At 42.2% G+C, this 16501-nt stretch overlaps 1 protein-coding gene across 1 annotated transcript in view; it reads right to left on the bottom strand.

Moving 5' to 3' along the window:
• lrmp (lymphoid-restricted membrane protein) overlaps positions 1-16501 on the bottom strand; it is a 156995-nt gene that overhangs the window by 7206 nt on the left and 133288 nt on the right. The window contains exons 32-37 of the mRNA XM_078554635.1: positions 14821-14971; positions 11223-11269; positions 8804-8869; positions 6667-6758; positions 4795-4905; positions 1898-2011 (exon numbers count right to left, since the gene is read on the bottom strand). Coding sequence (XP_078410761.1) covers positions 1898-2011; positions 4795-4905; positions 6667-6758; positions 8804-8869; positions 11223-11269; positions 14821-14971 — 581 coding nt within the window. The remainder of the gene's footprint in view (positions 1-1897; positions 2012-4794; positions 4906-6666; positions 6759-8803; positions 8870-11222; positions 11270-14820; positions 14972-16501) is intronic.

Below are 16501 nucleotides of genomic sequence, written 5' to 3'. Positions count from 1 at the left end.
AGCTCAGCCTCGACTCCTGAGCCCCCTTCTCCAGGCCAGCCATCCCCCCCACCCCACCCTGCTCTCTGAAAAAACAGGGCCTTACTTGCCCTCTTCCACCTTGAGCACCATACCCCTCTGCTGCGCCAGTTGTGCACTTTGCAGCATACCACTACCATCTGGGAAACACTGGCTGGTGAATATTGGAGAGTACCCCAGAGCAGTCGAGGCATCTGAATTTCATCTTTAGCAGAGCTATGCTTCAATGAGTGTTTGTTTGAAGATGGCTGCCATTGTATTGGTGCTGGAGCTCAGTCTCAGGCTGTTTGAGTGATAGAGTTCACCTCCTCAGAGGGTAGCCCTCATCTCCAAATACCCATCCAAGGAGCTTGGGGAGTTGGTTGAAACAATGAGTCAACCTTGACTCCTGTGTTATAAATGGGTCATGGCAACTCCGTGGGAAATGGGCACAGATGTACAGGAATATCTTATGATGATCACAGACCAGTTGCACATTTAGTGAATAGTTGCCCTTTCTGTTCACCAATTGGTCTAGGTTCTCTATTGGTGCCCCGATGGCAACATGCATATGGTCCACGGCACTCTGGACCTGTGGGAAGTCAGCTATGAAGGTGAACCCGGTTGTCTTCTGAGTTTGCGGGGCCACATCAGTCTGAATGTTATGAAATCAGCCACCCTGGAGAAGGCATCAGTCACAGCATGGATGCAGCACTGAGCAGCTGACTTGGAGCTCCCACAGAGAGGTGCAGTAGAGCCTTGGAAGGAGCTGGAGGCAAAGAAATTGAGGGCCACCATGACCTTCAGTGCAATAGGAAAGGCATATTGGTCTGTAGATCTTGGGACCAAGTCATCATGGGGAAGGGCACAGGGGTTGTCAACTCCCTAGAGACACCAAATCTCTTCCTGCACTGACATTCTGTAATCTCCAGGTTGGTGAGCTATTTCTGTATACACACTGCTCAGGGTATTGCCTGGTGGTGGTCCTCCTCCATACTGCCTGAAAAGGCTCTGCCTCCTTCTGCCTGGTGACCCTGCTTCATGGCACATGAGGTTGTTGCTGGACTTGAATCACTTGCAGGTGTGCTGGAGCTGCACTCATGGCCACTGGCAGAATTGTCCTTCAATGAAGATTGTTGGAGGCTCTGCAAATGCCCCGTTGGTGGCAGATTTGTCAGCCTCAGTGTTCTGGGACCTCGCTTCCTCCAACCCTGCCCTGCTGCAGCTTCAGGAGCTCTCCCAGCTCTTTCTCAATTGAAATATTGGCAAAAAATGCTTACTTGAAACAGGTAGAGAACGTTCCCACACTGATGAAAAGCCTCTGGCTGTGTTTACAAACCAAGCAACCTGATGTGGTTCTCATACTCTTCTGAAAGCAACACGCCTTGATGAAAATACCGTTGGATGTGAAAATCGCATTTCAGGCAGGCTTTTAAAATGGTGATAAAAGCAAAAAACTGCGGATACTGGAAAGCCAAAACAAAAGTAAAAATACCTGGAAAAACTCAGCAGGTCTGACAGCATCTGCGGAGAGGAACACAGTTAACGTTTCGAGTCCGTATGACTCTTCAACAGAAATGGTGAACCTGACATCACTTTGCATGCGTGTCGGACAGTGACCTACCACGTTTCCCGCATCAAACAAAATGGATCCCTGCTTTCAGCTGTGGCCACCCAACGCGGGTTTGCTGTGTGTTGGGGTGGCAAAAACTGACTCCAAATATCAGTTTGTTCTTCACACTTACATACTTAGTCCAATTATTACATAGCCACTAGTTATGATCACCTTACATTAAAATAGATTCCACTGGAGCAAATAGAAGACATTTGCCTTTTACCAAAACGTGTTAGCTGAACTATCATAAGTCACACATATCAGCATGGTTAACAATATACTTACATTACACATGGTTCAGCATTTGGATGGTTATTTTCTGCTTCGGTTAGGTTAGCTTCTTCTGTTGCCTCTTCTTTTGCTTCCCCCTCTTGTGATTCCAATCCTGGAGCAGTCCTACTGGGTGGCAACAATGTGGACAGAGCAGATGCCGATCACTTAGTTTTAGTTTTTCAGATTCCTTACTCACAGTAAACAGCACACTGTTGACAACTTATCTGACACATTCAAAGTCATTTGGTGTTTGATAGAGGTTTAACTGCAAACTAAGATTCATTTGATTTAATATACAACTATTTCCCCGATCAGTTTAGAGGGTAGTCTGCCTTTGTAGATCACCTTTAATACAGAAAAGCAAACCTAACCACTTCAGGAAAAGAAAGGAAATGGAGTTTTTGAGAGAGACAGTTCAGAAAGGCAACTGGAAGCTCGATTTAGTGATAGATTTTGAGAAGGCTTCTAAAATAGAAAACAAACAATAACTTGTATTTATATAGCAGCTTAACAATGGGTGGAAAGATAGAGGGGCTCCAGAGAGCAAGGCTGATACAAGCGAAGGCACCAACATCAGTTTTGTGATGGCAGACTGGGGGTAGGGAGAGGGGCACAGCAGTCAGGGACCTCCCAATCAAAGCTGACTTATAGCTTTAGAACATAATGGGCTACAGCGGATTACAGAGTTAATAAGAGACAAAGCTGTGAAGGGTTTTTTGTGGGCGAGGGTAACAATTTGGTATTAGATGCAGTGGAGCATTTGGATAGGGGGCATTTATATAGCTCCATTCACAAGCTCAGAACATCTCAAAGCACTTTATAGCCAATTAAGTATATTTGAAGCGTAGCCAAATTGTAATGGGATCGCAGCACCCAATATGCGTACAGCAAGGTCCAACAAGCAGAAATATGTTAATGACTAGATAATCTTGCAACAGGGGAGAACTCCCCTGCCCTTCTTTGAAATAGTGGCCTTGGAATGTCCACCTGAGAGCACAGACAGGGCCTCACAGCTTATAGTCTCATTCAAAAAGACTGCACCTCCTGACAGTGCAGCACTTCCTTAGTACTGCACTGGTGAGAGAGCCTGGATTGCATGCTCAAATCTGAGGAGTGGGAATATGAACACACAACGTTCTAACTCAGAGGTGAGAATGCTGCAATGGAACCATGACTGACACACAAGGGAGAAACAATAATGAGGATGTAACTGTCAGAATAGATAAGGGAGAATCAGTGGACGTGGTGTATTTGGATTTTCAGAAAGCTTTTGATAAAGTCCCACATAAGAGGTTAATGTGCAAAATTAAAGCACATGGGATTGGGGGTAATATATTGGCATGGATTGAGAATTGGTAAGCAGACAGAAAACAGAGCAGGAATAAATAGGCCTTTTTTGGAATAGCAGGCAATGACTAGTGGGATACTGCAGGGATCAGTGCTTGGGCCCCAGCTATTCACAATATATGTATCAATGAATTTGAAAGGGAACCAAATGTAATATTTCTAATTTTGCTGATGACACAAAACTATGTAGGAATGTGAATGGTGAGGAGGATGTTAAGAGGCTTCAAGGCGATTTAGACAAGTTGAGTGAATGGGCAAATACATGGCAGATGCAGTAATACGTGGATAAGTGTGAACTTATCCACTTTGGTAGGAAAAACAGAATGGCAGAGTATTATTTAAATGGTGATAAGATTGGGAAATGTTGGTGTACAAAGGGGTGCCCTTGGTACACCAATCACTGAAAGCAAGCATGCAGCAAGCAGTTAAGAACACAAATGGTATGCTGGCCTTCATTGCAAGAGGACTGGAGTACAGGAGCAAGGATGTCTTACTGCAGCTATACAGGGCCTTGGTGAAACCATGCCTAGAGTATTGTGTGCTAGAGTAGAGTTTTGGTCTCCTTACTTACTTGCCATAGAGGGAGTGCAGCAAAGGTTCGCCAGACTGATTCCTGGGATGGCAGGATTGTCATAAATGAGGAGAGATTGGGATGACTAGGCCTGCATTACATGGAGTTGAGAAGAATGAGAGGGGATCTCATTGAAATGTATGAAATTCTGACAAGGCTGGACAGACTGGATGCAGGGATGATGTTTCCTCTGGCTGGGGGGTCTAGAACAAGGGGTCACAATCTCAGGATATGGGTAGGCTATTTAGGAGAGATGAGGAGAAACTTCTTCACTTGGGGTGGTGAACCTGTGGAAGCCAAGTCACTGAATATATTTAAGGAGGAAATAAATAGATTTCTAGACTCTAAAGGCATCAAGGGGTATGGGGAGAGAGCGGGAGTATGGCATTGAGAGAGTAATCAGCCATGACCATATTGAATGGTGGAGCAGGCTCAATGAACCAAACGACCTACTCCAGCTTCTATTTTTCTGTGTTTCTTTCCAGTGTTCAACTGGAGGAAATTCTAACCCATATGCTGCTTTAATAAAGGAAGTTCTTCCTGCACTGTCTGGGGAGATGGTGGTGTAGTAGTAATGACACTGGACTAATAATCCAGGCCAATGCTCTGGGAACATGGGTTCAAATCTCACCATCACAACTGGTAGAATTTAAATTCAATTAATACATTTGGAATATAAAGTTAGTCTCAGGATAGTGACCATGAAACTATCATTTCTTGTTGTAAAAAAACATCTGGTTCACTAATGTCCTTTAGGGAAGGAAATCTGCCGCCCTTACCTGGTCTGGCCTACATGTGACTCCAGATCCACAGCAATGTGGTTGACCTTTAACTGCCCTATGCAATGGCCTAGAAAACCCTTCAGTACAAGGGCAAATATGGATGGGCAACAAATGCTGATCTTGCCAGTGATGCCCACATCCCATGAAAGAATAAAGGAAAAAAACATTTTACATGGACAGATACTTGCATTGAGAATTATTTGACTCACTTCTTATTCACTATCCGATTGTCCTTGTCACCCCAGGTACAGGTGCTGATAAATCGATGCAGTGCTGGCCGGGATGAGGAAGGATTGTTTTCTTTTTGCCCTACAAGTTTCCTAAATCAAGTTTAAATAATTTAATGAATATCAAAAAATTGCCACAGTTTAAATAAGCAATTTAAATACTACTGTAGAAGGTGATGTTTTACATCAAACTTCAAAAGCTGACAGTTTTTAAAAAAAAACCAGTTTAGTTTTAGAATAATGGCATGAAATTTTCTTTACGTCCAATCTGCCGTACAATGGTCAGAGTAGTGAAGCTTCTGAAATACAAAGTAAATGGAACTAACTTTGCACAAAGCTGCCATAAGCACCTCTGAAGTTTTTATGTAGCTGGAGATTGTTGCAGACGGACTTCAAATAGAGGTTAAGGTAAGCCTCTTGGGTATGGCAATTTATCACTTTGGTATGTACCCAAGGCCATTTCACTGTGGAATAGATTTTAGACTTATTCTGCTGGGCAGTAAACTTGCTATCGGGGATTGACTGCATGATGTGGACCCTGCCTGATTTGTCATTCCATGGAAGTCAGTTTCCTACCCAGAGAAGGTAAAATATATTCCACAAGTAAAAACAAGCTATTCCACCCAGTGTTCTCTTCACTTGACTTATTTGTGTCATACCTTTAAGATAGCACAGCCAGGCATGTGTGCATCTTAATGGGAGTGCTACTTGTGCCCTGTTTGTTTGTCTCCTGCATCTTGATGCTGCGCAGCCACATTCCTGCACAGCTTACAGGGAGAATTGATTCCAACCCATACGTGTCTTTGATGTGGCCATATATGGAATAATTGAATAAATGGCCAAAGCAGCATGCAAATTGTGGCTCTTACTTTTCCTATTCATCAGCTAATTTTAAATTGAGTGCTCAGCACAAGTTAGAAATCAGACATGAAACAACAGAGTGCATGACCTATTAGCATACATGACTATACTAAGTAGCTACTCCCTCTATTTTCTCTCACAATGCCAAGTCTAGCTCAGGAAGATGAACAGGCTACCCTCCTAACATCATTGTCAATTCAGTTGACATTTTGTGTTGAGTTGGTCAGGGGGAGGTTCAGATTGAATAAGGGACGTTACAAGCGGTCATAGAAGAACAACAAAAGCCATTTTCCCATTCTGATAGCCTTAAATTAGAATCACACTGAAGTTACAAAATAAAAACAGGCCATTTGGCCCAATGAGCCTGTGCTGTTGTTTATGAGCCACATGAACCTCATCAGCACATCCTTCTATTCCTTTGTCACTTGTGAACTTATCTAGCCTCCCTTTAAATGCATTTTTGTTATTCAACTCAGCTACCCCATGTTTTAGAAGTTCCACATTCTCAATTATCCAGTCAGTATTAAGTTAAACTAAGTAATTTAAGTAATAAAATTAATAACACTCCATTTAACTTGGGCAAAATGGTTGGGCAGTCTGAGCATAGCAAATAACAGGTACCAAACTGACGACTTAAGAGCTCTTACTTAAGAACCATTTTCACTTTTGGAAGGGTAATACTACTTGAAAGGATATCACAGTTATTCGTGTGAGTGATGATCTGGAATGCACTGCCTGAAAGGATGCTGGAAGCAGGTTGTTTTGTAACTTTCAAAAGAGAATTGGATAGCTACTTGAAAAGGGGAAATCTACAGGGCAACGGGTAAAGAGTGGGACTAATTGGTAACTCAAAGAACCAGCACAGACACGATGGGCCGAATGACCTCCTGAGCTGCATGATTTTACGATTCTGTGCTGCTGCCATTATCAGCACAATGACTGCAGCACCACCATGCCCAAAAGCAGTATACGTGTACAAAATCGATAACCTACCAACTGCTCATCTTTCTCGCAAGCTTGTTCCGCAACTTGTCCTGATCTCCTTCAGACTTTCTTCTTCCTTCATCAATCTCATTCAGCTTTGACTAAATTGTAAATCAAATGTAGTTTTTTCAACTTCAGAATTTAATACACTTCAGAAGTTAAAGAACTGCTCAAATTGTTGCCAGGGGTGGGGGGCATTGGAGTGCTCGGGAGGGGAGGGTCTACTGCTTCATCATGTATCAAAGTCACCGTCACTCCTGTACACCCCTCCCCCCCCCACCAATTTAAACCCAATGTCTTGCCAAAAGCAGAATCTCCAATTTAGGTTGTTGAACCAGGTAGTTACTGAGTAGAAACCATGGACTTCTCCAGCAGGATGTCCTCTCCCATCTCCCAATCACCCTCCAATTACAATAAATTTATAAACAAAACAGTGATTTGTTTCTCAAGGGGTAGTTAATATTCTTTGAAATTGTCACAACCCCCAACTCACTTTATAGTTCCCCTGAAAATTTCATTCAATATTTAAGCAAACAGACCTATTAGTGTAAGTTTAAAAAAAATAATTCTCAGGATATGGCAAGGTCAGCATTTCATTGCCCATCTGTAATTGCCATTACGAAGGTTTGATACACTGTGTGGCTTGAAAGTGCAGTTAACAGTCAACCTTGGGACTGGAGTACAGGGTCAACCAGGTATGGATGGCAGGTTTCCTTCGCGGAAGAGTATGAATGAATCAATTGGGTTTTTCCAACAATTCAACAGCATCATGTTCACTTTACTGACAAGTTTTTTATTTTCCAGATTCATTTATTTAACCATAAATTCAAATTCTCAAGCAAATTTAAATTCACATTCTCTAGATTAATCATCTTAACCTCTAGGTTACTAATCCAGTAACATATCCATTATTGTACATAGTAAACAGTGATAGAAATAGGTTCAAAATAGATTTAAAATGGCAGTTTGGGTCAAGGGATGAACAATGTAGATTCCCCTCAGCCCCATCTCTAAATATAAGTGTTTAGACGTTTAAGAGGACTTCTAAGAAAAAGCAATGATAGTGCTGTATGTTGCAAAAGAAAATCCTTCAACTGAGTCAACATCTGGAATAGATTATCAAAATGCAAGGCAAGTATGTGATTATTGCAACCCTTTAATAGGGAGTTGGACAAATTCTTGCAAGTTCAGGTCATATCAAATGGTGGAAGGTAACCAAGGGGCTGCTATAATTATTATCAATTACTTGCATCTCCTGGAACTTGATGACCTTCCAGGGTTGGAGAGGAACTTCAAGACAGTTTTCCCTGTATTGGCCGAAGATATTTTTTGAATCTCCAAAGCGTTTGTGTTACTGCGGATGTGGGGGTTGAGGGAGAGCAATGATGCAGGTCTGGATGTACTTGTTGGTCTCCCCCTGTCCTTTTTATTTGCTCATAGCAGCCCTATGGCCTGCCAACATTCCTCGTTCTAGGTCACACATGAAGGATGCTCACAGCAGGTAGTGAACACCCAACTATAAGCTTCTTTACATTCAGTGAGAGCAGTAGGGAGGAGGGAAAGAATGAGGTACGACGGAGGTGAAGAGAAGAGAGACAGACCATGTTCCCAAACCCACTGTATGCCTAAGTCATGGTGGCCTCATGTTATATTACAAAGCAAGCTGGTATGTAATCAACTGAATGTTGCCACCTAGTTTTGCATTGGCTGTGTCACATGAAGTGCTTAATCCTTCTGAGATAGCATCACACCAAGTATTTTAAGGTTTTCCAGCTGCCAACTCAAACAAAACTACCTTAACCCCATTGCAAAGAAGATATATTTAAAAATAACTCTCACATATGGGAGCAATTTCAAATCAGTAAATCTCAGCTCTCTAATAAATTAATTGTGCGGTTTGCAACATCCAAATCATTTCTGCCCTCCAGCTACCAAATATTGCTGTTGTGCATATTTTATTCACTGGTACAGCCTATGTTTTTTATTTGCACAAGTCTATTGTGCTATGACAAATTAAAAGTAGGCTTGCAGAAATTTTAACAATCTTCAAGAATCCTGAACGGTTCCCAATTGTGAAGCTGCTGCTCCACCCAACACCGAATTAGATTAATGACGTGCAGACACTCGTATGCTGTAGATTTCTTACCAAGTCAAATGGTGTTCCTGCTGTGCTTCTTGGGATTACTGCAATGCTGACTCTTCGTGGGGAACTCTTTAACGAGAGAGAATGGCAGAAAAAAAGTTGTAATTAACATTGGCACCTTTTCTCACATTTGATACTGAATATTCATTTCCAGAAGTTGGAAAGTGTCATATGTGCTAATATTCATGAAGCAGCAATCCAACTCCCCATCTTGATTCTGTATCAATAAGGACAACCCCATCAGCTTCAGGACATAAGATGGCAAGATGGAGGGAAGATGTACAATATGGAGGGCAGGTGGGCAAGTGGGGCAAGATTGAAAGAGAGAAATAAAGAGAAAACAAGAAAAAAAATTGTTTTTATATAGCACCGTCCGTGACCTCAGAATACCTCAAAGGGCTTTACAGCCACTTACTTATTTTTGAAGGGCAATAACTGTTGTAATGTAGGAAAAGTGGCAATCAATTTGTACACAGCAAGGTCTCAAACAGCTATGAAATAACTGACCCGTTAATCTGTTTTAGAGATGTTGAATGAGGGATAAATGTTAGAGTTGCCACAAGGACAAAGAATGCCATGGGATCCTTAACATCTACCTCAACAGGCAGCCTTAATGGTCATCTGAAAGACAGCACCTCAGCCAAGAATAGTGCTGAATACTATTGGACCTGGCGTAACAAAATCTCAAGCAGTGATTGACCTTTAATAGTGCATTTTAGAACCTCAGCATTAAATCAGAATAACTTTGTGGGCCACCAGATCACCATTACATGACACAGGTTCTTAAACTCAACCAGCTGTTAACCAGCATTTCCTCCATTACTGCCACCAAACTTATTTGCCTTGGGCCTTCTCTGTCTGCTCTGAAGTGGTACATACAAAAATTCTGCAGCAAGAATTCTGCAGCAAGCATAAAAAGTGACAAAGAAGTAAAGGATCCATAGTTAAAGGAAGTTGAAGCTTTGAACAAATTTTAAAGAGGAAAAACTAAACCAGGATTCAAGACAAAAGAAAATCAAGATCAAGGGTTTGGGAAGAAAAATGAAGCTAAAGAAGAGCACTTTAAAACGAAGAGCTACATTTCAGGAAAGATTGCCATTTTACAACTTCCATGCGGTGCCTTAGGAAGGTGTCTGAGATTCTACAGACTTTACAACTTGTGCAATCAAAATCTGCAGAAAGGGGTAAGGTGCCCAGAATCAATGGGAGTGATTTTTTCCCAGCTATTCTCCTGATCATCCTTTGTAACTTCAGCTCAATGCCTATAAATGCAGGAATAAGAATGGAGTAAACATTCCCCATGTTACACGATGACTGTTTCAAAAGGATTTCCATCACCTCTGGGATGACCGGAGGTCGTGAATAGCACTATATAAATGAAAATGAGTTCATTCGTTAAGAGTATGCTTTATCACCAGAGTTTTCTAGGTTGCTCTGAATTACAGCGAGCGATTAAAACCCCAACCCCACCAAAAACTTTAATGACAAAGTTAAAGAAGCCATTTGTATTCACACAAAGGATAGAATCATTCTCCAACTTTCCTGATTAGTTATTCCCCAGCCTTTCTTGTTTCTTGTGTAGAAAACGCCAGTATCAATACTTTTAAATACTCATGGCTGATGAGGATAGTTGACCAGCAGCCATCCAGATCAGGAAACTGTAGGCATGCTGGCTGTAGGGTGGCCATTGGACCAGTTTTTAGCTGGTCTGGCCCATGCCGGGTACTGGAAGCCTTTATGTCTGATATTTTTATTTTGGGGTCACTAAATGCAAATGATCTCTGCCCTGAACAGGATCGCCTTTGCCTTGCACTGACCACTTTGAAGGGCCTGCAGAGTATTCATCCTTTCCTAGCTGGCCTGGCACACCAAACTTGCTCACCTGCTACCTAAATCCACAGATTCAGCCCTGGACCACATCGCTGACTCAGAAACGTTGATGAGTTTACCTCACTGGCTCCATACCAGACTTGAATAGTAACCGGCTCCCGAGCTCTAACACTCTCCATGATAACAAGCTGCAGAAGGTGGCCATTTGTCCGGTTTTATACCGGATAGTCTGTTTTTTAGCTGGTCTGGTGCCTGGTATGCTTGAGCTACGTCAGCTGAGCCAGCTACCGTTTTCTGTCCATCATTTTCAACAGGTGAATCACAAGAAAAGGTTGCAGGGCTATAGAGAAAGCACGGGTCGTGGGACTGATTGGATAGCTCTTTCAAAAGAGGCTGCACAGATATGATGGGCCGAATGGGCTCCTACTGTGCTGCAAGATTCTACAATTCAACCAGCTACCAAGGCTCCTTTCTGGTCACGTGCATTTGCAAAACTGAGCCCTGGTGTATCCAAGGCCTTATACAGGTCTCAATCTCCACTCATGGTACTGCTGTTTTGGTCGACACTATGCATCTGCTTTTGAATACTTACTTTGCCAAGTGTCTGAGCAGTAAGGAACTTTTTACTTCGCAGATCATCTGAAAATGAATGATATTGTAGGTCAATAAATGTCAATTCTTTAAGCTTTTCATTAAAGTAGCTATACCATTGTTATGATCATGGAATCCAATACTGCCATAGCATTAGATTACTGTATTGCATATTTGCATTATTGCTGCAGAGGTTAAATTTCATAAACTAAAGTTTTAATTTAATCTCTGATCACATGTATATGAGGTGGTTTTCATCAGTTCTTGTAAGGGAGCTTTTAAGGATTATTTTACTCTAACATACAACATACATTCTGTATAGAAATGACCAAGAATGCCTATTTACCGTATACACTTCTCAGTTTGCCACAGTATGAGAGAGCAAGTATCTATATGCATGGGAAGAGCATCACCACCAAACTCCCAATCACAACACAGACCATCAAAATTTGGAATAATATTCCAGTTTCCTTATCATCACTTGGCCAAAGTCCTAGAACTCCCTGCTAAACAGCATTTACCAGAAGGACTGCAGTGGTTCAAGGCAGTGCCTGAGCACCACCTTTCCAGCATGAACTGGTTGGAATGAATTACTTTTTGTTTCTGTGCTGTATATCCTACGTAGCCTTTGCAGGGCAACTAGAAATGGACAATAAATGTTGGTTTTACCAGTGACGTCAACATATGGAGATTGGATTTTTAAAAAATCCTTTCCAATGAATCTGCTAGTTAGAAATCACATTGTGGTTTAATCCCAAATTGCAAGTCTGCGATTTACTTGTTCCATTTACAAATAAACCTCTCTAATCTGGGAACCTGCAAGGTTCTCCATTTTGAAAAAAATAGTTAACCTGTACATTTGCGTTTTTGAATCTGAATTGATAGACGTAAACCCAAATTTAAAATTGTATTTTTCACCTAGCAACCTGAACCAGCTGAGTAAAGACTACTCTTCTCAAAATCCAACTTGAGGGACTCAACAACTTTACCACCTAGTGGAAGCCATCCAACTTGGATGCCTCAGACTCATCCCACATTATTTGTCCTCCTTAGACATTGATGGGCTCCTCAGACATTCTCAGGGACAATTTCCCCCTCAGACCTACCACCCACTCCCTAGATTCCCTCCCGTTTCCTGATTTAAGTGCTATGGCTCATTGTCACAAATAATCATCAATTTCAGCTTTGCTCTTTCTTCAAGCATATTTTCTCTCACTCCAGTTACAGAACTTCTCTGTAACTACTCCTTAAAAAGCTTGCCTTAAAACCATCTGTCCTCTTGCAGCACTGCCCAAATTACACTTCCTAGCTATCATCCACTAACACAGTGCCACTTAATTCTCTTCTTACCATTGTCTGTTTGAGGTCTGTCTAGTCTGGATTTCTTCCCAGCTCCAGCACCAAAACTGTCTGGCCTAAGTGATGGACAATATTCTGTGCAACTGCAATCACAATGTGCTATGCCTCAGTGCCCTCAGACACCATTGACCACTCCATCCTCCTCCAGCACTTCTCTCTATAATCCACCTCAAAAAACCATCCCTCCCCTGATCTCATTCCTACGTCCCCCACTGGAATCAGTACATTTCCTGAGATAGTTTCTGCACACAGTGACCTCTGGCATGCACTGATCCTCCATTCTTGGCCCCTCCTATTCTTTATCTATATGTCAGATTTTTTAATACTTAAAGTCAGTCCTGGATATGAAGAGTGCTAACTTTCCAAAGACTCATCAGGTGGGGGCATTAACAACGTGGAAGAAAAATGGAATGCCTTGAAGATCATTCTTGTGCAATGGAAAGTCCAAAGGAGGACGAATGATAAAACAAAGCTAAATTGGCAAATGTGTCAGGCTTAAACGAAAGTGTCCGAGAAAAACAGGAATAGCGAAGGAGGCAGTGAGGCCTTGGTTTAATGTCTCATCTGAAAAAAGGTGCCTCTGACAGTGCAGCACTGCCTCATTACTGCATGAATTGTCATCCTTTATTTTCGTACTTGAGCCCTGGAGTGGGAGCTGATAAAGGCTGAGCAACATTATACACATCACTCAGAAATAAATTAGACTGGATCTCTACTTAAAGGCTATGTGGAAAGAGCAGGAATGACAGGGCAAATTGAATAGTTCTGCAAACAGCTGCCACAGGCATGATGGGTTGAATGCCCTCCTGCGTTGTATGATTCTATAACCTGGAATCTTGTTATTTAGAGGCAGGAGTGCTACTAACTGATCTTTACTAATGGCAAAGCAATCAGGATGGCCTAAAGGATGTTAGAGATGATATTTTTAGACCTACAGCAAAGTGCGCAACCACAGATCACAATGTTAACTGAGCGGTTCATGAACAGAATGGGAAGTTGAGAATTTAGCTGTGGAAACTCAGTGCGAAACCCAGTCTAGTTCTTTTCATCTTTAACACTTGTGGCTTATGTGACCCTTGAGCATTACTTAAAATTTTGGTCAGCGTTATAGAGCTTGGTGCAAGCTAGTGTGTAAAATAAACCTTGACAGACTTTTGTAAAATCAAATAGGTTGTGTCAAGAAAGAATAGAGAATAGAGTTTTCTCTGTTGGTCTTAGTAACTAAAGGTGTTACATATAAATGAATGAAGCATTTGCAACAGGATTTGTAATGTGCGTCAGCTGTGAATCAGTTAGTAGCACTCTTGACTCTAAATAACAAGATTCTAAATTATAGAATCCAATCCAGGCTGGGTTCAGAGATCCTTCTGGTTTTGGCATCGAGGTGGTTTAAAAGATGGACAATTTATCTTTTTAGAGACATAAGTTGCTGGGTTGAGGTCTTTAAAAAATATCGCTGTCTGCAGCACACGGATGGTCAAAAACAACAGACATGGTTCGAGCTTGTAAAAATAGGTGGAGAGAAAGACCCACAGGGATCTTCTGTGCTATTTGTTTCAAGACTGACTTCTGTCTCCCTGGTGCTTGAAGAAAGATTGGTTGTCTGAGGTCAGTTTTGATTAGGTGACCACCTGATTATTACTTCCATTGTCCGCATAAACGATTCAAAGTTAGAAGCCATTGCTACACAATGGGGGGGGGAATGGATGATGGCTATTCACACCTACTTATAATGAACTGGTTCCTCTACAGCTTTGTTTAAGTTTTGAGTTCAGAGACAGTAAGTCTGGGAGCCCATGGATTTTAAGTTTTGGTAAATCCATAGACAATAGAAAGTGGGAATTCCACAAATGGTTTTGTCTCAGCATGCCCATTCAAGGAAGGGCACCCCGCCCAGGATCATTTAACAAAGAATTTTCTGAAGACTGGAGGTCATTGAGTATGCAGAAATTACAAAAATTCACCTGACTTTCAGTGGCCACCTTAACAGGCTGCTATTTTAGTCCTTTTTAAAACTTTGTCAGTGATTTTCAGCCAGTAAGCTCAAAGTATTTTTTTTGATGAGGCATGGTTTCCTAACAATAGTTCCACAACATCATGTACCGCTACTAAGATTTAAAGACAGTCTCCTGTATAACTCTGTCAAATGTGGGTCATCAATCTAAACAGGGACTGGAAACAACTTGCTTGGCACTTCTAGAAATGATAATAGTCAAACTCCAAACATAGTTAACGATTACCTCGGTTTTCTCCAAATGAACTACTGGCTTTGCCATTCTGAAAAAGTAGTTGCTTCATTTCTTCCAGCTCTGTGTGCTCTTTTACATACATACGCTTCAAGTTTTCAACGTACTGGATCATAACTTCAACAGCCTTACTGACTCGAGTCTCCTAATGAACAAAAAGTTCCAACTTTCAGTACATGAGTTACTCAATAGATTTAAAAACAACACAGTCCCAACTTCAGAAATGTTTCAGGGCAGGGGGATGCCATTCAGTCCAAAGAGATGATAAAAAAATATTTGGTACACTAATTGCCCTGTTTTTCACCATCACCCATTGCCAGATTATGGCCTCACTGTTTCTGCAGGGGTTATGTGTGCTAATACTATACATTAATTCTCAGTTAGGAGAGGCAGTCTCCATTCTAGATATATAAATGCATGTGTTTCCCTTTCAATAGCCTGAATAAGGAAGGCACACAACTACTGGCAATTGGTCCAATTGCAGCTCTTCAAATTACCTGTCACCTACAAGATGCGGTCAAAGGATATAAGTCTCATTTTCACATTGAGGGTAACCTCCATTGTGTTGTGTAGCACTACCACTGTGCTAAGTGGGATAGCTTTCAAATAGATTCAGCAACTTGAGACTAGACAACCATGAGGCACTGTGGACCATCAGCCGCAGCAGAATTGGACTCATCCACAATCGGTAATCTCATGGCCCAGCATATTCCCCACTCTACCATGACCACCAAGCCAGGGGATCAACCCTGGTTCAATGAAGAGTGCAGGAGGATATGACAGGAACAGCATCAGGCAAATCTAAAAATGAGGTGTCAACCTGCTGATGCTACAACACAGGACCACTTGCATGCCAAACGGCGTAAGCAGCATGCAGTAAACAGAGCTAAACGATCCCACAACCAACAGATCAAATCTAACGCTGCAGTCCTACCACATCCAGTCGCAAATGGTGGTGGGACAATTATACAACTCATTGGAGGAGGAGGCTCCACAAATATCTCCAAGTGCATCAGTGCAAAAGATAAGGCTGAATCATTTGCAACAATCTTCAGCCAGAAGTGACAAGTGGATGATCTATCTTGACCTCCTCCAGCGGTTCCCAGCATCACAGATTCCAGTCTTCAGCCAATGTGATTCACTCCACATGATATCAAGAAGCGGCTGAGTGCACTGGAACTGCAAAGGCTATGGGCCCTGACAATATTCCGGCAATAGTACTGAAGACTAATGCTCCAGAGCTTGCCGTGCCCCTAACCAAGCTGTTCCAGTACAGCTACAACACTGGAATTTACCTGGCAATGTAGAAAATTGCCCAGGTACGTCCTATACACACAGCAGGACAAATCCAACCCGGCTAATTACCATCCCATCAGTCTACTCTCGACCATCAGTAAACTAATGGAAGGGGCCATCAACAGTGCTATCAAGTGGCAACCTGCTAACTGACACCCAGTTTGGGTTCCGCCAGGGCCATCAGCTCCTGACCTCATTACAGCCTTGGTTCAAACATGGACAAAAGAGCTGAACTCCCGAGGTGAGGTGAGTGTGACTTCCCTTGACCTCAAGGCAGCATTTGACCGAGCATGGCATCATGGAGCCCTAGAAAAACTGGAGTCAATGGGAATCAGGGGGAACCTCCGGCAGTTGGAGTCATACTGAGCACAAAGGAAGA

The sequence above is a fragment of the Cetorhinus maximus genome, chromosome 12 (assembly GCF_964194155.1).
Source record: "Cetorhinus maximus chromosome 12, sCetMax3.hap1.1, whole genome shotgun sequence".
NCBI lineage: Eukaryota > Metazoa > Chordata > Chondrichthyes > Lamniformes > Cetorhinidae > Cetorhinus > Cetorhinus maximus.
The sequence above is the reverse complement of the archived record's forward strand: the minus strand, read 5'-3'. Positions and strand labels throughout refer to the sequence as shown.